At 38.5% G+C, this 24,146-nt stretch overlaps 1 protein-coding gene across 1 annotated transcript in view; it reads right to left on the minus strand.

The window, feature by feature from the left end:
* Positions 1 to 336: 336 nt before the first annotated feature.
* The window catches only part of POU6F2 (POU class 6 homeobox 2), a gene marked incomplete at both ends in the record, with an annotated part of 303,527 nt that continues 279,717 nt past the window's right edge, over positions 337 to 24,146 (minus strand). The window contains 4 exons of the mRNA XM_079538058.1: positions 337 to 841; positions 4,059 to 4,227; positions 12,950 to 13,118; positions 23,056 to 23,262. Of these exons, the coding sequence (XP_079394184.1) occupies positions 337 to 841; positions 4,059 to 4,227; positions 12,950 to 13,118; positions 23,056 to 23,262 (1,050 nt within the window). The remainder of the gene's footprint in view (positions 842 to 4,058; positions 4,228 to 12,949; positions 13,119 to 23,055; positions 23,263 to 24,146) is intronic.

Below are 24,146 nucleotides of genomic sequence, written 5' to 3' on the forward strand. Positions count from 1 at the left end.
TGTGTTCACATTTTCATAATATACAGAAAAAAGTCAGCAGTTATTTGGTTTACTTTAAGTCCATTAAAAAAAAACCAACAACAAAAAAAAAAACAACTGGCTTTTTCTTTTTTTGGGGGAACTAATTCTACGACACACACGCTAAGTGTTGTGCAGTTCTTTGTTTTGTTTTTATATAGGAAAACTCACGGACATTTATAAACTGTTCTGTCCTTCTTGTAGTTTTCTCAGTCATTTACTTACAAGGGTGATGAACAGGTATTTTCACAGAGTTCGAATGGTTAGGTTTCTGTCGGTGCAGGGTTTTTTTGTGTGTGGTTTTGTTTTGCTTTGCTTTTAGGAGTTTTCTTCCAGTGAGTCTGTTAAGGGCTCCATAGGAACTGCTGTCGCAGGCTCATGCTGTTTCAAACGTTTAATTGTGTTCTTCAGTGCTTGCCTCTTATTGCAGAACCAAACTCTAACTACTTCCCGGTCATAGTTCAGTTTCTCTGCAATCTCTGTCATTTCCTGCCCAGAGGGGTGCGTGTTCTTCTCAAAGTGAGCATTCAAGATCTCAAGGGCCTGTGGCGTGAATGAGGTACGCCTCTTGCGCTTTTTGGAGGGTTCACTTCCGATAAACTCGGTAAGGTTCTGCATACCTGCTCGATGGCGGGCCTCAGCCTCAGCCATCCACCGCTCAAGCACCGGCTTTATCTTCTGGGCACTTTTAGGGGTGATGTCCAGCTTTTCAAACCTGGCAGGATACAAAAGGCCAGGGTTCAGTTTGGCTGTCAGACTGCTAGCTATAGTGTTCTCTTGGGCTTCCTGTGGTAGGAAAAAGTGGCTTCTCAGGATGGTGTGTCTGAGGGAAAATTGAGAAAGAAGAGTCTTACACTGATGCTCTGCCAGGGTGGGACTTCCTGCCTGCCTGACTAATTGACTGGCAGAGATAATTTACAATGGATTACCAAAACTAACAGATATCTATATCCATTAATATATATATAGCCAGATATTTAAACTATCACAAAACAAATACTACAACAAAATTCTAAGCACGCTGAATAATACAGGTTATGACTCCCATTTTCATATTTCTGATGATCTTCAAAACCCTTCAGGTTAAAATCTAATTACAGGAAATGACATCGAAGGCAATTGCTTTTTATCGTCTCTTCTTTGCGATTAATCCCTTTGTTTCCTTTCCCACCCCATCTGGTCCAAATACCACAGCTTTAATAACACAAACCAATGGCAGCTACTAGCCTCTGAATATCACATTTCCTTTCCTTTCATTTTTCAGCAATTTTCACTGTTTGCAAGTTAACACTATATCCTTTTTCTGCGTCCGAAACAGATTCCCGTAGCTCCAGTGGTGTCCGGCTGAAACAGCTGGATGCTTTGCAATTATCTTCACTACCCCCACAACGTGCAAAGACAGACTCATGTTTTCCAGATGAAACCCAGCATAATAGTCTACTAATACGCTGTGGCACCAAGCTGGGTTTATTGTGGGATTTCTACAACCCGTACCAGAATGATATCATTTCCTGTAAATGAGGTCTTCTATATATCATTTTGCCATCAAAAGTCTTTTGCCAAACCAGATTTTACAAGTATTATAAGACATCTGGAAAAGCAGCTACACAAAGCTTTCATCTTTTCATAAACAAGCAGAAGAGCTGAGTTCATTCTTCAAGCCATGTAAGTTTTTGTTTCTTTTATTTGTCAGGTTCATACTCTCTTACTATGCATTAAAAATCTCTACGCCCAATTTGTCTGATGCCACCCATTCATATTTCTCTACTTCACCCACATCCCTCCCACACGCTGACATATTTAATCCAGGAGACTGTTACTGCCTGGTGCTGCTGCCCTCTCCAGCTTTCCCAGTACTCGAGCACCACTGCCACAGCTGATCACGCTGTGCATGGGAGATGAGACTGGCTGAGTTAATATCTTGGTGCAAAGCAACTCAATGGCTGGAGTTGGCAGCTTTAAGAGACTCTGTTTGGCGCATGGCAGCTGTGGGAAATACTTCAGCAACAAACAAAGCATTTCCCACAAACAAAAAAAGAGACGAAAATATAATAATAATAATTTCAAATAATAACACGCCTGGCATCCTAGTGTGGGACTGGCTGCAAGGTGTCCATCCTTGGCACCCAGTGATATTTGGGTCATGTTGGTCGTTCAGCTTGATTTCGTTGCTGCTCTTTCCATTGAATCTCCTTTGTTAACGTTAAAAGAAATGTTGAAACTTCTACTTCTGAGTAGCAGCATACTGCCACTGAAACATAATAACGTGGTGTCTAACAAGAAATGCATAGTCATAGCAGATTATTACACCCCCAAATGATAGCCATCCTTAGGGGTCAAAGGAAAGAAAAACCACTATTACTTTGCAAATATCTGGGACCAACTTCTGCATCCAGTCGTGTTGTTCTTAGCCATTTACCCATTTACCCCTCAAATGTGGCAAAATTTGCCCTTTGTCAAAGGCTTCCATATGTCTTGGCTTTACTTAGCTGTGTCTATGCTCCAATTTCCTCTTTATTTGGGTTTTCATGATAATACATTAGCGAAGAACCCTTTTGCTTAGTAAAATTCAACAATCCCCACTGGTTTTCTCAGGCATGAGGTAGATTGAGGAAATTAGGAGACGGCAAATTAGGCATAGGCAAAAGGAACTGCAATTTATCACTTAGAAGTATTGTTTATTAAAGAGTATCTTCAGGCTACAAATGGGCAATTGCCAAAAACTCCACCTGTTTTAGGCATTCTTTACCAACTGACCATAAGAAAGAAAAAAAAACTTAAGCAACAGGGAGCAATAGCATTCGTATCATTGGCTTTGCTTGTTAGTGTTGATACTGCAGAACACGTTGTTTGGAATAACGATATACAAGTCTTGAAACAAATTTCCCAGCAGTAGTATCCTTGTATAGACTGAATAAAGGTTATTTTCTACAGGGAGGTATCTTATAAGAAAAAACAGTAGGGGAGGCCATAGAAGTGAGAGGATCCTATGGAGCTTTTTGTATTTAACAACAATCAATGGGTTTTATGGAAAATCATTGAGCAAAATGTGAGCTGCAAGCTCACTACCCCATACTGATGTTATTTATAACCTTAGTCTTAAACTGCAGGAAAAGTACACTTCCGTTCTATGGGGAATACATTAAAAGTATAAAGAGCAGATAAAAAGACAGAACATTTCATGGATCACCAAGAACAAAATCCACTTAAATGAGCTTAGAGTTGGTTTCTTGGCTTTCACTGATGGAGCAGGACTATAAGGCATTGCCCAAGAGGAAAAAGCTGTTACCTAAGTGTGTTTGTTATCTCATGCATAAACATGGCATTACTGTAACACACATACATGCATATACGGTGTTTGCTTCTAACTAACTCTGTCACGACTGTATTACTATTTCCCATGATTAGGGCACATTTCTAGTCCTGCTTTGCATACATGGGTTGTCTGTTATTTTTTAATTAATTACTTATTTATTAATATATATTTAGGTGATAAAAGATGAATAGCTGCTGATTTGCAAGATAGCAGGAAAGATACTTTTTTCCCTTCTGTGTTGCCTAGTTAAATCATTAACATCCTATATACGAAGTGCTAACCACAGTAATACAGGTTTTAACTTAGCAGGGGTGCAGCCATGAAATATTTGTTCAGTAACCCTATCTGTAGAAAATGGCACAGTATGAAGAGGGTCAGCTGGTGCTTATCCAGCACCAGCAGGGTTTCCAACTTGTCTACTGAATTAAGTCTCTGTGCTAGGAACATTGTTTCTCACTTGTTCAAAAAGTAGAAGGGAAGAAAAAAAAAAAAAAAAAAAAAGAACGTAGAAGGGGAAAAAAAAAAAAAGACCAAAGTTACTTGAGGGCTACACAAGAAGAACATCTTATCTGCCAAGATACCAACATATCGGTGAGTTTAAATCCCAGAAAAAATAACACATTCTAAAAAGATATGACTCCAACCTGAGCATGCTCCTCACGATAAACTGAGTAATTCTGAAGAACAAAGAGAGGAGAGGAGAGTTTATGATGTAACTTGTTACCTGCAGATGGCAGACTGGCTATAGGCTGGGCCTTCGGTGGCGCTTAGGGCTTGGCCAACTTGAGTCTGGGTCAGGCCAAGGGACAGGCGCCGGATTTTAAAAGCTTTGGCAAATTCTCGGATTTCTTCCAGATTCACCCCATCCACTTCTCCAGTGGCTGTTTGAGGATCTGTTGAAATATTTTTTGAATTGTGTCAGTTCTTCACGTCATGTATGAGTGGGTTATGGCTTACACCATATATTTCACTGTCATGTTAATTTATTTTTCGGTACTTGTCTCTTTCTCCCATAAACAGAAGCGGGCTCGCTTTGCCAGGTGTGTTATAAAGGATGTTCAGGTTGCTAAAATCTAACAAAGCAGCAGTGCTTCCAGGTGGTGGTGAAAGATGTTCAAAGACATCATCGCTGAATTCCTGAAAAATGGGCAAGCTCCCCTCAGCGCGAGGGGTTGGCTGGGGTCCTCACTGCCATCTGGGCTTCACAATCTTTCCTCCCACTTCTGACAAGTCATGTTCCCTGTTCCCCCTTCTCACTGCATGCACAAGACAGGCTTCTGTCAATGTATTTATTTGCAGTCTGTGGGGAGTGCAAAACACACGCACAAACTGCTTGGGTTTTTAACTTGAAAGCAAGACTTTCCATTTCATCTAAAATAACTGTCAAATAAGGAGATTTACAAACCTTCCTTCCCTATTCTACAATACTCAGCCCAAACCACTAGTCAAACACCCAAACTAACTCATTAAAAGAACAAGCTCAAACAAAAAGCACACCCTTCCTCATTTAAAAATCGTATTTCAAAATACGCCCTTGTGAAAAGCAGCCTTTCAGTTTTCCTTCTGCCTCCCATCAGGCTGATAATCAAGGAGCGGTGTATTTGCAACATCAGCCATTAGGCTTTGGATGGTAATGCTGCACAATTTTTTACTTTTACATTAGCCCCTCAGAAGATAATGCTTATGATGCTGTGAGAGTAAATCTGTCCTCGCTCTCCATAGTGGTTTTACTGACACAGAAGCCTTTGTCCCTGAAAGGGCACATAATAAAGCATGTCTACCGCAGAAAAGCTCCTTTGGTGCTGGATAACTCAGCCAATTTAGGACTTATCAAGGGAGATGACACAACAGCTGGAGAATGGAACTTTTTTCTCCCCAAGCTACTGATCCCTGGCTAAATGAAAGCGTTTGCCAAGCCAGAGACAGCATGGGACTTGGATGGTGGAAGATTTCAAAGTGTTGTGCAATACTGCGTGTAGTGAAGCCATTCTCCCAGCGAGATATCTCTATTCTTCACCTCATTTCTCAGACTTCTTAGGTGAAAAGTTTGCAGCACAATAACCCATCAATTTCTGTAAATACAAGCAGTTGTCCAAGGACAATGCTAGCCTGCATTACTATTTTGAACCCTATATTACCCTGGCTCCTGCTAGTGCTGCTACAGCTAAGGGCATGTCAGCATTACAGCAACAACAATTTTATTTTCAGTGGCTTACAAACCTGATGTAAAATTCCCTTATGGTGGAAATGTCCTATAAGAAATCTTTCAGTCCAATAATAGAGACAGAGGGAAGAGACTTCTCTGCTATAAACTTATCCTATATTGATTTGAAGACTGATTGATAAAAGCTTGTGTAGCAATTTTAGAATACACATATATATAGCCAGGAACCACGTGAACTAAGAATACAGGTAAACAAACGTAAAGGCTGAACCTCATGTTGGCAATACTCAACACTCATCCTGTCAGTATGGTACAGCATCTGTACACACATCAATGCACTCAAATTGTATAAAGTTAGGAAACATATTATTTACTTATAAGCAGTGGGAGGCTAAGGTAGGGCTACTTGGTTTTTAAAGTAATTGCCTTTGTGGACGTGAAATGTTCCTCCTTATCCTATACACAGTCTACCTCTCATACCAGATGTGATTTTCATAAGCACAGAGTGGAGCTGGTTGCTTATCAGCCCTTTGGTTCTCTGGATGGCGACAGATAAATTTACAAAATCTCATAAATGATAATGACCCCAGATTCACTTTTGTAAAGGGCACTAAGACAGTGAGTTTTCTCACCTCTTTTCTGCATTTTAAGGCCTCTGACTAGAGGGATGTTACAAAGCACAGTTCAGATGTTCCCAGAGAATGCTCGAATTAGCAAACTTTATTGCTGCTGTCACCTGTAGTGCTCCAGCCCCCCGAATTACTGTTAGGAATATAGAGGAAGGTAAGAAACCTAAGGGATTCTATGTTTGCTCATGTTTACATAGAAGTTCTTCCAAGTTCTGCTGAATTCTTCTGGTATGACATTGTTATAACACTAAGTATCTTGGGAAGTCCTTTCCTGCACAGGGATCTTGGACAAGAGAGAAATTGGACAGAGCTCTCCTAAACATGATAAAAGAACCCCTGTGATGTACTTCAGGAATACGGAAGTACATCTTTATTTATGGTGCAGTATCTGTTGAGAAAAAGGCTTCATTCTTATATAGTATCTTTGGGAGAAGGAAAGTGCTTACAGAGGTGGACACAAATGCTGAAGCCTTTTATCTCTGCACTCGAGGGAAAACAGTGTTTCTATCAAATCAGAAACACTTCTACTGCAGGTATGATTCAAAGCCATTTGAAAACCATAGAAGTAGTCCCTTGATTTCTATCAGCTCCATACTACTCAAGTAGTACTATGAAGCCCTCTCTACTGATATCATCATGTAACATCACCTATCTGTTTTATTCTATTGTCATTAAAATGTCATCAATACATAATCTTGGACTTTGTGGACTAATTTATCCATATGCAAAAATATAATCAAATAAATAATGGACTTGGTTTCAATACGTTTTAATCTTTCAAAACAGTTAAGTGTAGAGTTTACTTCACATTTTAGGAAGAGTTGTTGATTGAAGACTGTAATTAAACTGGTACTTTTTAAATTAAGTGGATTTCTTGCTGTATGGGAACTGCTAAGTCACAGCCTGAACCTCTGATTGATCACCTGAGATGAGCCATGAGTCAGCCAGAGGAGCACAGGTGAAGGCAATTCACCTATTTAAGAGGCAATAGACCTATTTAAGAGCTGGCTACCAGTGGGGAAGGATCTTTTCTGGAGATTGCCTCTACTGGTGTTTTGTGGGTGAGCCCAGGATAAGGGTATGCCTTCCATTTATTCTCTATTGTTATCGTAGTCTACTTTGCCTAACTCTCTTGTTTATTTTGTGATTATAACGGCCTGATATTCTTTGATTATAGACTTGCGAAAGACTGCACAGAGACAAGAGGAAAATGAAGAATGCTAATCTCACTAAGTGGTTAGGATCTACAGTAACAATATTTAGAGTGAAGATTCCAAATGTATATTATGGCTTCATACTCTGTGATTGTTATGTTTGTGAAACTAATAGGCCCTGGAAAAAGATGAGAGTTTTCTAGGACTACTACATGAAACATACATAAAGCAAAAGAACAAAAAGAAGTCCAACTAAGATTCCACCGAATGTCCTGGTGGATAGAGAAGGTGGACAAGCAGAGCAGAAGAAAAAAATCCATGGGTTCTTCTGTACTAAAAACTTCCTAAAAACTGAAGGGAATACTACTTCCCTCCCACTTCTGAATTCTAACATGAACATTCTATGAGTTTCCAATGCTTGCAAATTCTCTGGTGATAGGAAGGAGTTGCACTCCAAAGGAGAAAGCAAATTTCTGTAGTGTAGAGTTCTACCGTGGAAGGGATTACAGGGGTTGGTATCCCCAGTCAGACAGGAGGAGAAAGAGCTGGCAGAGAAAAGCCAACAAAATATAATGTGGATGATAGAGGCAGGACAAAGCACTGTTAATGGGAAATATAGTGGAGCTCAGGGGAAAGAGAAGAATAACTTGTATGTGAGAAGCGTTTTAATTTTATAGTATCAGATGACAGTAAAATGAATTTGGAAAGAAAAAAGGAATGTCACTGAGACCCACGTCCCAGAATATGAGGAGAAGAAAGTGATTTCCACAAATAAAACCTATGCTAGAAAAGGTAAGAAATGAGAAGAGGGATATATCTGAGAGCAGAAAAATTAAATACCATATAAAATGAGGAATGGTAATATAGAGTTAAGTGAAGAGAAAACAAAGAAGAATAAAGAGAACAGGGATGGGATAAAACAATATGAAGAAATTGCACAAAAGGGACATGAAGAATGGAAATGAATCTTGCAGCCATCTAGGCAGACCATCTTTTAAAATGTTCTTTCTCTGGTAGTAATCATAATTATACGTATTAAGAAGAACTAGCATTGGTTGATGGTGAAGGATGATGAGGTGAGGATAAGACAAAAGGGAAAAGCTATGAAGCGTGAAACAGGTCAAGAAACTTAAGAAAAAAGAAGGGTAAGTAAAAAAATAAAGGGCATCGCAGGAGGAATAAATGTATAAAGTAAGTGAAGAGAAGTAGTAAGAGATAAATGATTGATTTTTTTTTAATTAGAAAATCTTTTTTTAAAAAAATTGCAAAAAATACAGGAAAACTTGATCAGAATGAAGAGTGAAAGGAATTGAAACAAAGAGCATGGAACAGTAAAGTTATTCAAGCCCAATCCTGACTTGTTTCTCATGGTCTCTTAGTAATTTCAGAGATGTGGCATGACCTCTTGTAGAGTTATTCTCTTAGCAGGTGTGCACAATCTTGCCTCAAGCAATTATTTAGCTACTGAAGTAGCAGCAAACACTCCAGTTTGTGGTTTGCTATGCTGTGTAGAATATGCTGGGCAACTATCAAGTATCTCTCTGATTTCTGAGCATGTGAGAACTCTACGCAAAAATGGCAGAAATGTACTGACATTTCCCTCACATTACGTGCTCTGTTGGGTACTTGGGACTGAATGAAGCCTGAAAAATAAATTTACAAGATCAATGCCCAAACTTCTTATTCCTGCATAATTATTGCCACGCTTTCTACAGGGAATTTCTGTAAATGCCCTCTCCCTTTGGAACACTCTTAAGATCCAAGTCTCATCCCTCAGTATAAATGTGTGAAATGTATATTCTTCACCCCAAGTTTCCCACCTGTTGATTTAACTTGCTTGAGGTTTGAACAAGGAAGAAGCACTCCAAGTATCTTCTCAGTGCTATTCATTCCCACTGGCAGGGTATTCAATAAGGCCAATTTTGCTTGGCATTTGCAATATAAGACAAATTTCAGCTCAGCCATTTCTGAAAATTAGGTTAATAAAACATGCTGTTTTGCCTAGGATGAAAAAAAAATTGTAACAATTTCAGTTGTTTTACAACCTTCAGTTCTTGATTCACCACCTTGATAGCTGTCAGAAAGTTAACATTTAAGACAGTAATGGAGTTCTTGCCATCCCGAATAAAACTGTCTCAAATAAGTCCAGGCAAGTGAGCCTCCAAAATTCCTGTTTCCTCAATAGAGATTTGTTAGACCTCTGTGTAGAATCTCCTTTGAGGTTTTCTCTGTACTGAGCCTAGGACTAGAGAATATGGAGAAGAACCCCTCCTGCTGTGGTTGTGGCACTGGCTGTAGGCCAGGATGGCAGTAAGGATACAGAGACCAAACTGCCTTTCTTCCTGGTGATCATTTTCTGCAATCTTCCAATGGCTTTCAGGGAGGGCTGGAGTAGATTTAGATGCAAAGGGGGCAATAATTAACCTTGAATCTGAAGAAAAAGAAATGATGGAAGATGAAGACTGTTAAGAGGCAGAGATATGAACTTGGATCTGAAGAAGGGATAGCCTGATTGTGCAGAGAAGAAAGTAGGAGTCACTTGGGCAGAGGACAGAAATTAGGGGAGAAAAGAGGAAGCACTTGTGATAAAGCAAGGCAGGAGATTACGTTGATTAGATGGTAGAAAGGATGCAGAGATGACCTAGGGACAGAGGCCAAATAGGAGCTGGAAGAGGACTGAAATGAGAAGAGGAAATGAGGGTTCATGGATGATGTGGAAAGAACGGAAAGGAGAAGGCTGAGGAAAAGAAGTACTGAGGCCCTGGGAATGCAGATATGTGGAGAACAATGTGAGGAGGTAATGAGAGTGGAGCAGAACAAGTACTACGGGAATCAAGTTTGAGAGGAATGAGTGAAAAAGGCCTATATTCATTAAAGCATCTTCCCCATTCAACCAAACTGATAATCCTATGCCTTGTATGCCTCTGCCTTCAGCTCATGAACACAGCACATCTCATTCCCTTTTAGAGCAGGACAAATAAGATGATAACACAACCTATCAGCTTCTTCATCCATTCAACTGACAGAAGATCTCATATCTCCAAGTAGAAATATAATCTCACCAAACAACTGACTTATGTTACTATTCTGCTTTTGTAAAAGCCTTGAAATATATCCAAATAAAAAATGAAGTTAAGAGAACAGCCTTAGAGTCATATAAATAAACACTGAAAAGTTACAGAATAGTAGGACAACAGTAGCCTACCATCCTTGTCTGAGTACCATACCAGTTTTTTTCCACAGATTCCTGTCTTGTCCAGTGCACAAGATGAATGTACTTCATTATGGAGAAAGTGATTGAAGTATTGTCTTTTTACTTCTTCAGTGGGTGGCCCTAGACCTCTGCTAAAGCTCTTCACCAAAGACATAGTTATTCGTTTCCTCTTGAGCTTCTAGATTTTTTGAAATCTTAATTTATTTCCTTGTGTTTCTACAAGATGAGGGTCTTCTCATTCACAGACAAGTGGGCAGATATTAAGGCAAAAGGCATTTTTAGCTACCCTGTCAAGGTCAAGCAGAAGATGAATTTTTAGACCATGACTTTAAATGGTTCTTTATACAGTTCCACAGTGGAAGTGCACTTTGAATTGTAACTGCTAGTACCAGGTTCTTCTGTAAATTAAAGTCAGGAGTTTCAAGCTGGAAATTGAGGGAGCACTTGTGGAAAAATCAGTTGCAAGTGACTTGCCTGCAATTGCACCACAATTATGTGGTAGATAGATCTACAACTATTCAGCCCTCTGCTGCCAGAAGCAAGACCACCTTTTGCCCTTCAAGTCCCTACCTCAAACGTTACACACAAACAGGGGAACAGTTTCATGAACCAGATAGAGAACAAATGCTGGGACAAAAGCTTTCCTTACTGTGTGATTCATCCTTTGAAAAATGCCATTGGAAATTCACAGAATGAAGGATGAGAAAAAAGTGATTCTGTGATGTTAATCACTATATACTTGGTTATTAAAAAATACGTGTTCAAAGAGGAGCTAGATACAGTTGCCCAGACTACTCTTTTTCTAGCATCTCCTAACCTCTGAGTGATTTATGTTATGAAGTTAAAAGGGCTTCTTCCATGTTATTTTTATTGTGTAGGATGCTTACCCCTATGGGGAAATTCACTGGAACATCTATTGAGGTTTAGAGTATCCCTCAATAGTTATTCTAGATCTTTTTTTACAAGAGTGTCTACAAGGGAAACTATTCTGGACCAGCCAGAAATAGTTTTTATTCTACACTTGCTATTTTAGTCAATTTTCCCACATAGATAAGATATCACCTTATGTATTTTCAGTGTGAAGCTTCTTATTTGCCTTCTTTCTACAAGCTTGTCTACATGAGAAAATTTACTAGTAGAACTAGAATTTTATAGTAGTGTATTTATTTCAGTATAATTATATGTATATCTATATATTTTATGCATCTACAGCTCTCCATTGAGGTGTATTTGTTCCAGAACAGAAATATTCACACTGGGAATTACACAAGCGTAATTTTATTATAGAATATCCTGAGTTGGAAGGGACTCATAGGGATCATCGAGTCCAACTCCTGGTGACCCAAAAGTCAGACCCTATGTCTGAGACCATTCTTCTTGAACTCCAGCATCTTGAATCCACGGCCACTGCCCTGGGCAGACCTGTTCCATGCCCACCACCCTCTGGTGCAGTCCCTGTCCCTATCTCCAGCTACCCCTCCCTATATTATCATGATATTATCACTATATTATCAAACTCACTATATTATCTCCATATTATCACTATAGTTCTGCTAGTAACTTCTTCATACAAACAATTTCTGAAGTAACCCAACCAAGATTTTGAAATGTTTTCCAAGCCCTTCCTTAGCTTGCATCAGCCATACATTTCACGTTAGCAATACAACACAAATTACACTATTTGTTCATTTGAAATTTGCACACGTAGTTTTCTTCTAATGAAGTCATGCAATACTGATAGATATTGGCAGATATGCCAAAAATTGTTAATGCTTTTATCCATACTTCTAACCTGTTGTTTTCGCTATATAAAGACCAAAGCAAATCAGGCAATAGTGAAGACTCTGAAATGTGTGATCTGGAAGAAGGGGCTGGTCAGAGGTCAGCTGTTACAATCCTAACAACAAAACTGAAGGTAGCTGTTCACAGTATCCTTTTCTCTCCCACATCTAACAGTTCTTAGTTGCTCAAACTGCATAAGCTTCTCCTTCCAAGAAAGGTCTCTCATCTAATGCTAGGGTTTGTAAAACAGTTTGCTACAATAACTAAGCAAACAAATACTAACAAACAAGCAAAATAACCGAAAGTAGAAGGGGCTGCCCTCCAAACATGAAGCAATGTAATTCATTATACTGATTTAAAACATTCACATTTGCAAAGAATGTAAACTACATTTGAGTTTTAAGAATTGTCCAGTGTTAACAAAGTCAGTTAACAGCTGCTACCATTTTTATGTGCATACTAAGCATTTTTTTGTGATTCCTCAAGGTATGTTTACCTTAAGTCCCATCTGTCACAGCACTGAGTTTTTATTGATACAAGTTACTCTAGTTAGCAATATACAATCTGATACATGGGAAACATAAAAGAAGTAAGGAAAGCAGATCAGGAAACTCAGCAGTGAGAAGGACAAACAGAGTGGAGAAGCAAGGAGAGCCAGGGAGCAATACTTACTGCTGACTAACTGGCCAACACTCAAAGCTGAAGAAGAGGAGGATGAGGAGGAAGAAGAGGAAGCCTGACGAACTGGGCTTTGAGACATAGATGCTTGACTGTGAGCCAAATGCAGGAGATTGGGCTGTGAGGCTGCTTGTCCCACTTGCGTCTGGGAGGGCTGATGGAGCTATATGTTAAAATGTAAAAATAGGTATTTAGAAAATGAAGCAGTAATAGGAAACTCAGTGTAACATTTCACCCATCTATTTCCAGGGTACAAATCCCGTAAGAGCATTAAATACCATGGACTCAGTTCAGATGACAGTGTTATAGCAGGAGAAATTTGAGCTCCTTTGCATTTTGACTTTCAACTATTTTTTCAGTTTAATGAGATAACTAGCAGCTAAATTCTTGTTTGAAATGAGTGGTGAGAGATCTATGATGCTCCCAGAAGCACTCTGATTTAATAAATACATGTTCTTACCTGTTCTCTGACTCATGAAGTCAGACTTTTATTATCTACACAGGTTTTCATAGAAACCAGCACTATTTCAGAGACATCCTTTCATACTGCTGGACCAGGGCCAAGTAAAGTGGGGATGGGGAAGAGAAGGTAAAGTAGGGGACTTCCCTTCATTTCCCTACAGAAATGAATAATTGGATTTACCAACCTTGGATTTAGCAAACAAACTAAAATGCTGAAATCTTAATTCTCAAATGATGAATTGTCCTTTCCTTAAACACAGACCCCTTTCACATGTAGACTGTGTCAAAGTAAGATATACCTATAATGTCTAGCAAGCACAGTAGATGCAAATGATGCACTGTGACAGATGCATTTGTCTTCAGAAATTTTTGTTTACAAATTTTGCAGTAGTGTAGTTTTTGGTTCTTTTCTGGGAGAAAGCAAAGAACCATGAATCTCTTCTGCCTATCACAAACTTTCACGTGGGGTTGAAATCCAAAATTCCATGCTCCTGATTGTTACATAAACCTTCCAGCTAATTCAAGGGGTAGTGAAGATACACAATAGACGTTACATTTTTGAACTGGCTTCTAGTCACTCAGTACAGCCTTTTCAGAGCCCAATTATACTACAGAATACTTCTGATGCAGTAGCTGGCTGGTACTTAGTAGACCTTTATTTTATAACCTTTATTTTATGTCGATTATTGATATTGATGAAAAAAGATTGCAAAAATGTACTAAAAAGCTTCACTTTTAAGTAATAGCTGTTATTTGCATTCTCAGGGAGGGAGAAAGATAAAGGCTTATTTGACCTTGCACAAAATCAGTAATTGAAATCTATTTCTTGAATTCTAAGGAATTGTTCACTTTTGATGTTTTACTGAATGAACAAATTCAGAAAAGGATCTGAATTCATTAGTGGTACTCAAATTATCTAGAATACGCTCCCAGAACACATAAAAATGACTGATGCTAAGTAGACAGCAAATTGTATGGCACACCTTGATCACCTTGACGATGAATGGAATACTTAAGAATAAATCTAATCATATTTTTCCTGTTATGGGCCTGATTAAGAACTGAGCGATTACAACTCCTTTTAGTTATTTATTTATCTATCTATCTATTTATTTATTTATTAATCTTCCACACGGAACAATGCAACACAAAATGAAGCAAACAACCTCAATCTGCCCTTTTATATTACAGAAGATTATTTATCTGTCCATATCCAGCCTATTCTGACTTCCTTAGGGGTCAATAAACAAAAACATTTTATTATCTTGAGTTTTTTTGTTATTTTAAAGTAACTTTCAAAAGAGAAAATGGGCTTTGTATCAAAGGGATGGTAGCTGAGAAGCTGATTGCAAGGATTCCAGGTTTCTGATGCAAACATTGTGTAACTGCAAAAAAAAATCACTAAGGGCTAGATTTTATCTTTAGAGTGTTTCCAGCTGAGAACGTCTACTTTTGCAGAGAAGGAGCCCACTAGGAAGGCTGGCTCCCCCTGAATGCTGCAGAAATGGCTGTCCCATTCACTGTGCCCACACTGCTCCAGACTGATGTCTTCAGATATCAGACTGGAAAATGGCAGCCATTTTGACTCTGGGACTGTTGTCAGAGGGATTCTCTGGCAAAACTAAAGATTTCCGCCTAGGTGAGGGAAGAAAAATACTGTATTTAGATGAGCTAGATGTTTCCACACTGGCTGGAACAGGCTTAGAGATGTTAGTGTTTATCTGTAGGGGTGGAGGAGCAAATGCAATGGCTATCTAAAAGGAAAGATCTGCAAAATTATAGTCCAGTCAAATGAACTTCAACCCCTGGAAAAGTAGTGAAGAAAATAATCAAACAATTTGTAAGCACCTGCAAGAAAACAAGGTAGTAACAGACAACATGGGTTGTTAGGAACAAACTGTGTCAAACCAATCTGATCTCCCCGTAAGACAAGGTAATTGGCCTTGTGGACAGGGAAAAAGCAGTAGGTGGTTTGACTTTACAAGTTTCTCGACACTCCCTCGTGTGACATTCTTTATAATGTACGAAGACATAGTTTAGATGAAACTGCTGCAGAATGAATGCAAAAGTAGTTGGAAAACAAAACTGAGGGGGTGGTTATCTCGCTGTTGAAACTGAAGCACACGTTCACAGAAGTCTCACTTGTTTCTGCACTATTTGGTATTTTTCTAATGACCTGGATGACGGAGGAGATGCTGTCTAAATTTACATGCCCATGCCACACTGGGAGGGGCTTTTGATAGGCTGACATGCAAGATTAGAATTCAGTTTGAGGATGTCACCAACAGTGGTGTTGTGAAAATTAAGAAAAGGTAACTCCCATTCTGAGCTGTGTGAGCAGGAGCGATGTCTGTAACACATACAATGCTGTGAAGAAGGCAGAGCTAGTGAAAAAAAGGGAGAATGAGACTGTCCTGTATTTTATGAGGTGCAATACTCATGAAAATTCAGATCATATGCTGAGAAAAGCTTTCCAACACGACAGTGAGGCACTGGCATACATTGCTGGGACAACTAATGACATTCTTATGAGAGTGTTTAGCAGTATGTTAGACAAATACAGGAATGGCTGTTCCACTGGGGAACAGCAGAGTGGACTGGATAATCTCTTGAACCCTGACCTTCCAGCCTTAATTATTTATGGTTCTGTGCTAATTCCCATCAGTATTTCTCAGGCAGAAACACATGGTCATGTAAAGACAGATGGCATGTGCAGCATTTCTGGGCCACAATACAGATATTATTCTGAAAGTTCAACTGCTGAGCATGAACACAGTGAACTTAATGTCTCCAGGAAGCATCAACATGGATGTACTTTCTCTAATTGTCCCTGCAAAGGGAGCACACAGGCACAATCACCATGTAGCACAGGCAAAGTAAGCTGGTTAAATCTAGGAAACATCTGAATCCCTGTACAAATGCAGGGATTGCACACTGCATTTATGAATATGTTTATGAAATAACTGAAATCCAAAAGCTTGACAGTTTCCTTGTCAGACCTCCAGAAATCTTTGGACAAATGTATGGAATTCTAAGAATTTTAGCTGAGCAAAGAGTTCTATGGTGAGTACAGTCTGCGTGAATAGTGACCTTAGGGGCAACAACAGTATACAAGGGATATTTACAGATTGTTGGGCTGTAACTTAATGCTAGTGAGAGAAAAGGGAGCAGAGGAGTTGGAGAGGCTGAAGAGTCACCTTATGGCCTGAACAGAGACTAAGGGAGGATTCCATCTTGAGCCTCCACATAATTTTCAGCACATCCCCTGTTTTAGAGACGTGATGGTAAAGCTGTAAATGTCCTGTTTAAAGAACAATGATAGTTATCTATGACATGAAATTGCATTAAAATACTCTCTCTCTTTTCATCCACTATAATTTCCATTCCAGAAATAGCCTTAAGGAGAGGCAACGATTAGATTATGAATTAGATTCCAGATGACAGAATCAATTCAAACTCGCAATAGCTGGCATTTCCCAATTTTGGACATGTACATATGATATGAATTATATTTATGACCGTTGTGTATTTTCCATCGAAAGACAGAAGGAGGCACAGAAATTACGGAAGCCGTTGCTGTAAGTGCCATTGTGTGTAGGTGGATATAGTAGACATGCCGAGAATGATGACTGCATGCAACACTGATCAGTATCTGGCAGGAATATATGTTTGCACACTACAGCGAGAGGAATAGGATAAATATGAGAAGTATAAAGTGCAGCATAACACTTAATAAGAATAAACTGGAAAATGCAAAGGGCTTGATTCTTATCTCTTACATCAGTTTTACATTCTGCTGTCAACAGTGAAGGTGGTATTGCTAGATAATGACAAAGAAGAATGAATTAGGTCTGTAAGACTGAGTTTTGTTGTTCAATTATGTATGTAATATATTCTTGAACTTGGTATGGTTGACTGGAACTCTGATGAGATCAGGGATTTGTTCCGCACATCCAGAAACTTATAGGGAATCGACAGAGTAACAAGGAATTTTGTAGAACTTAATGAAATGCAACAAAGAGGCTAAGTGGAAATGAAGAAACTTTGAGAGACTCTTGCTCTGTATTCTAACAGAACTGCTACTGGTTTTTTTACAGTCTGGACAAACAACCAGGACAAATTACGGCCCTAATGGAAGGGAGAAATAAGCAGCAGTTCTTAAATTGCATTAGCTGAGGCTAAGGTCAGGCATTAGGAAGAACTTTCTAATGTTAAGGAGAAGTGGCCTAAGTTGTCCTGAGATGTCAGGGAATCTCCATCACTGGTGATTCTTGAGAATAAGTTAGACAAACAGCTGTCAAGAGTGATGCAAGGACAGTTGATCCTGCCTAGGGGAAGGAGATGGACTACACAACCTTTTGGGGTCCTCCTCTCCAATCCTATTTTTCTATGATTCAGTGAAAAGTGCATCTGAGAGACAAGGAAACACAACAAATTACAGAAGATAGAGGTGAAAAAGACAAGTATAACAAAAAGGCCAGATGAGAAACTAGCAGTGGTTGCACAAAGATGCTACAAATAAGTAATTCCAAGTTATTTCTGATGTTACATAGGGAAATACATTTATTAGCTCTAATAAAAACTGAAGTCCATAGAAAATATTGATGTAAAAAGACTTTCCTAAGTACTTAGAAATGCCACCATAATGCCTTGCATTATAGTAGTGGTGTACCAATGCCATCGTTTGATTTGAAAACACCATGGCAGAAGAAATCTGTCTTCAAACCTACTCACGGTGCATGAACAGGCATGGGCTTCAAAAATGTTTTCTTAAATCTTCCAGCAAGTTAAAAGAACAAGCTATTACACATATCAACACACATCATGCCAAATCGTTTTCACAGCAGTTCTAACAGAATGTTTCCACTGTGGCCTGAGGATGGTACCCCATCATGTGAATTTAGTTGAATTCAAGTAAATGAATATGAAAGCTACTTGATGCTTAATAAATATCCCTCTCTTATTATAGTATATTATACTACAATACGGCATAAGGAGCCTCCATGCACATTGCTTACACTGACAGGATCATTACATTGGAAAACTAGCACAAGATAATGGCTTGGGTCCACCCAGGCCATGCAAATGCTCAACTCGAAATGAAGAAAACAGTAAAGAAGTGCTGGTGTGCTGTGACCATAACTGGAATAGGATTTTGGCAGCATCTCAGTAAGCTTTCCATCTGAAGCCTTACTGTGGGATCAAAACTCTGTTCAAAGTACACACTGTAGTTGAAGGTTTCTGGCCTCTCAAAAATGAGTTGAGAACACAGATGTGCTTCTGTAGAAGACAATCTTATATGTAAATCAGGTGCACCAGTCATTTTTCTGACCCCTATCAGGAATGATATAAAGTCACAATTACAGTAACAGACATAAAACTATATAGGTAAGTGCACAATTCAAAGGTATCAACAATGTTCCCACAGTGAAGTATTTTACTTTCTCTATGGCTCAGTTCCTTAGAACGATACAGGTTGTATAGCAATATCTTCCTATTCCCAAAGGTGTGGTGCAGTTATATTGGCTTTTTTTTTTTTTTTTTTTTTTTTTGTGTGTGTGTGTGAAATCTTATTGGCAAGTGTAGATGCCATAAAGAAAACTAGTCAGACTTATGTTACAAGTCAAGTGTTCCTGCTATGGCAAGGAAAATCCAATATAGTAAATAGATACTTGTATTGTTGAGTTTTGAATTCTAGTATTTTATCCAAAGATAAAATGGAATTGCAGGATGCTAATGATAGAGGAACAGAGAAAAAGTGAGGAAAATTGACATCCTCATAACTTAAAGTCAATACATTACAAAAGCAGAAGAAAAAAAAGCTGGTTTGAGATAGCACAGTTTACTGGCTATGTTCAAACAGAAACAAAAAGAGCCCATTTCTCACAAAACATGACAGTACCAAAGTACTAAGACCACAGCAGAGAAAAAATGTTTGTGAGCTGGTTAGATTTTAATGGGAGAGAGGAAAAACAAGAGACTGCATGGACTTGTGATAATGAGATGGTATAGAGCATGTGGTAGGTTGAGACAGCAGAAAGAAAACGTTTGACATGAAATTTGGAAAGTAACTGTACAAAAAATGACCATGGACTCATCTGAGAGCTTTATCTTTTCAGCAACTGGATCTGGAGCATGACAGCCAGTGACGATGAAGATGGGAAACCAACTACGTAAGAAAATGCTGCCTAGGAGCTTGTTTCATTGTGTTTGAGTTGGCAGAAGCCCAAAGCTAGTAGTGTTATGAGACACAATGAAATATGAAAAGATCTGGCAGACAGTGTAGATGAAATGCATCTGAGGACAACTAGGACTACAAACCAGATTTAATGAATCTAGACAACAGCAAGAAGGAAACGGAACCCTCTTGATGAGGTGCACTGGAGAACTATATAATATGCCGAAACTGTTTCTGTGCTGTAGGCAAGCAAATACTTATGAAAAAACACCAACTAAGAAAGCAGTTTAAGGAATACATAGACAGGAGAACGTTTTTGAATCCCAGTGTTCTCTGTCAGCTGGATTCTTCTTACCTTCTTTCACTCATTTAAGAATTTTGTTTCTATCCTAAAATAACTATTCTAGCTTCCTCTTTAGTCTGGAGACAACAGATAGCTTAAGATACATATAGCATATTCAGTGTATCTATAATGGTTCTTTTTCAGCAATGTGTTACCCCCTAGATATGCCTATATCTCTTTATGAGAAATCTATTTAACTAGCCTTCACCAAGTACCTAAAAGCTGTATGGATAACATTATGCAAGAAGAAACCTTTCTTACATTTCTGACACTTATGAGACTCTAATAATCTTGGTTCAAGTTCTTCTGTCAGTGGTGTTGGTGCAATCAGATAAAGGCACAAAAGCACTTCTTAAAACAAGGTTTTCAAATCTGGTAGCAAACAGTAGTACTAACAAGTTGATAAGAAAAGCTCATCTGTTCTTTGAAAAAATGTTCTTTCAAATGTTCATTTGAAAAAATGGCATTTAGCCATATGTGCTATATTTTGACAAAATGCCTCCTTAGAGGCATGGAGGAAGTGCCCATGTTAAGTTTATAAGGTACTTTTCTATTATGAGACATAAAAAGTTTAAAAATGCAAGAAAAACAAAATAAGGGAATAAATCATTCTTTTTCAAGTAAACAGACTACAAGTGGAGATCAAAGATTTATAACAAAGTTTGTGGAATGGCTGTAAGCAGCAAGAAAAGATAGAGAACAGCAATGAAGTTGTATTAGCAAGAGAAATGTGTGAACTTCTTAGGTTAGTACAGAATATCATGAACAAATTACAGAATGTGCTTACAATACACCAGGGGAGCATTATGACAGATGAGATACAGAGTAGGTGCAAAAGTGATTCACATGAAAAAAGGAATCATCTTAGTGACTCACATGGTAATGATCAAGGCAGCAAAGTTATATCATGGTGGACACATCTGCTTATTGAAAAACCTGCTCAATGGGTAGAGATAGTTAGAAAAAAAAAAAAAAAAAAGCAGGTTGATAGAATGCATTGAGATAAAAACAGAGAATAATGCTGAAAATATTATAATGTTATTATATAAATCAGTGATGCATCCTCACTCTGTTCATGGCATTCAGTTCTGATCACAAAATCTCTAAGAGATTATTGTGGAAATTGAAATGGTTGAGAGATGGACAGTAAAAAAATATTAAAGGCAAAGAAAAACTTGTTTATGAACAGAGATAAAAAAGACACGGACTACAACAGCAGCACAAGCAGCTGCCCTCTTTAGAAATCCATTACAATTTGCAGGAGAATTCTCATAGGTGCTGCTGCTTAGATTAGCAAAATTTTGGAAAACAGTGGAAACACTGAGGCTCAGTGTAGTTTAAAGAGGAGCATTCCCTACTGTAGACACTTCAAAGAGCACAGATCAAGAACACCTATTTATTCTTTAAAACTAGAGTGATAGGATTACAAAGGAATTGGTTGCCTACATTAAAAAGCAACCTAACTGCAACAGAGAAGAAACACTGCTTCACGTTTCATGTAAGTAATCTATGAATTCATTTCCACGAGGAGACATTGAGGCTTTAGTCTGTCAAGTTCGAAAAAGTTGTATGAACAAGTAAAGCACGTAGTCTACCTAAGTGAAGCTGATTGAAAATAATATCCAGGGCATTTAAGTCTTCAGGCAAAAAGTAAGCACTAACTTACATTACTTCACAACTGAAACAGGCTACAATTATTGTGACTCAGCTAACAAGCAGCAGATTACTATCACCACTTGCAATCACCTCTTTCTCCTGTAGTACTTCGGTGCCAAGGAAGTGACAAGTTGAAAGTTAAACTAGGATCATCTAAAAGGAATTTTTTATTACATTATTTATTTCCTCAATTATTCTCCATGACTTTCTCAAAACTTCTTCAAAACTGGTCTTGTACTTCCCTCCCTTCCCCCTCTGTAGCTTCTTTCATCCACTTACAAGGCACCAAATGCAGTATGAGCACATTTTCAGAAAAAATTTTGAATTCCTGCTGAGCCCTCTGATCACTCTTCTTCTGCAAACAAGGTTTTAAATTTATGGCTAAGTATACTATCATTAGCAAACACACCTCAGGAAAGACTTCACCCAGGCAGTAAGATAAATTCAGGATCTCCTTATACCTTGTATAATTCTATTTACTTTTCAAATGTGATGGCAGTTTGCATAGTACTATCTCAATCGCTTCTGACTATTTATCAGCATTATTCCTATGAAGAGTCTGGCTTTTATAACTCATTTCTGCTTCTGCTGAAATCAATAGCAGAACTTCCTCTTCTTTCAGGGAAAGCTGAAGAGCCAGTAGAGGGAGCACAAACACATCAGAATAATTTTCTGTGGCACCTATAAAAATGATAATACATATTATCTGTTCCATACAATACTTGCTTTATCTTTTTTTTTCTTTTTTTTCTTTTTTTTCCCCTGATCAAAAATACTTCCTAGAGCAGGTTCCAATAGATGCAAGTAAGGAATCTTTATGCTGTTTGGTGTCCCTTCCTATAACCTCCTGGGACTTCAGTGTGAGAAGCAAAGGCTGGGCGCTAACCATACCAAAATAATGAAACTGACTTTAGAGTAGCATAAAAAGTATAGAAAGCTTTTCAGATATCACTGAACTTTCTGTATCCAACCTGTAGTCTGTGAACTATGTGGTGCCTTACACCGAATAATAATTTCCCCTTATTTCCCTTCCCTTTCTTCCCTTTCTTCTCCCTAAAAATCTTTTCCTTCAGTGAAGAGTCCTTCCACTTGCATACTTTTCTTTATTTCCTTCATGCATTGCAAAGCATTTCAAAACCCAGTCTACTGGGTGGCCACCAACCAATGAACTGAACTTTCATAGGCCTTACATTCCTACTCTGCTTTCTCTGCAGAAAATTTTTTTTGACACCATACTGACCTTTTAATGGGAAAAGAGTAGCTGGATAACACATGAATGTATAAATACATCATTTAAAATGATACTATGTTTTATTATAATTACATATATGCAACAAAATTCACCTTTCAGTAGCAGAAACAGGAAAGAAGTGAATTTTCAGAAAGACTATGAGAGTCTGTGAGGGGTAGAAGATTCTTGTGCACCTGTTCTGACAATCATTCAGGCTGCTGCTGCTTTACCTGTTGGCCTGGTTTGAGCGGCGATAGCGTTATCCCCTGGGTATTGATCACTGGGAGAATCTGGTTGCCGATGACGGTAGCGATGATCTGACCCTGGGCATTGGTCAATAACTGTGGGGTTATTGGCTGCACCTGAAGGCCCTGAGCCCCACCTGCTGCCTGGCTGGAGGGGACTGGATTAGGCATCAGTGGGATTGTTCCAATAATCTGGAGAAAACAACACAGAAAGGGAAAATGAACAGGTGCCACATACACATGCCACACAGAATGATTTGTTTCACCTGCGCTAAATCAAACTTAGGTGATGCAGGCTCATAAAGATAGGTGCGACGTGCTAAGTGTGGGAATAATCATTCCTTCATAGCGTGTTGAGGACTTTCAAAGTCATTTTTCAAGTCATGTGTCACCTACACATCTCAGCACTGCCCACCCCCAACAAATCTGCTGTGGCTGTGAGTGTACAAAAGAAATGCTGGGCCACGTTTGTCCCATGGGTGATGATTTGTTCCCACTTCTTGGATGTAGAGTGAATTAGATGCAAACATCAGGCCTGTTTTTCTTGCTTTCTTCAAATTTACAGCATTATTAACTGTGAACAGATACATTTCTATAATGTTCTTTGAGTTACTAGTAATTTTAGTTATTATTGTTTTATTATTAATAATAATAATTTAGTTATTATTTAATTAATAAACATCATTTTCTTTAAGTTACCTGATACTCTAAATGACCAACAAATTTTTGTGGCTTCATGGAGACCAAAGAGATGCTGATGCCTTTCAGGATACAGCTCATAAAGTTATATTCATAAAAACACAACTACTTTTGGATGACAACAAGGCAATACAAAACAGCAGCAGGAGAGATGGTATTAGATAAAACATTTTAGCTAACATTTCTGGGGCAAGCGTTTGCAGAAAGAGACGCTTGTGACATTTCAGATTTCAGAATGTACTGATTTCCTAAAATGTGAATGTGCCTGTAAAACTAATATTAGGGTGAGTTGTCAAATGGAGATTGTACAGAAGACTGTCAGTAAGCCCTTGGTTGGAGAAAGTAACTCTTTTTAAGGACTCTTTGTAGAACTACGA

Source organism: Tetrao urogallus (genome assembly GCF_951394365.1).
Source record: "Tetrao urogallus genome assembly, chromosome: 7".
In the NCBI taxonomy this organism is placed as follows: Eukaryota; Metazoa; Chordata; class Aves; order Galliformes; family Phasianidae; genus Tetrao; species Tetrao urogallus.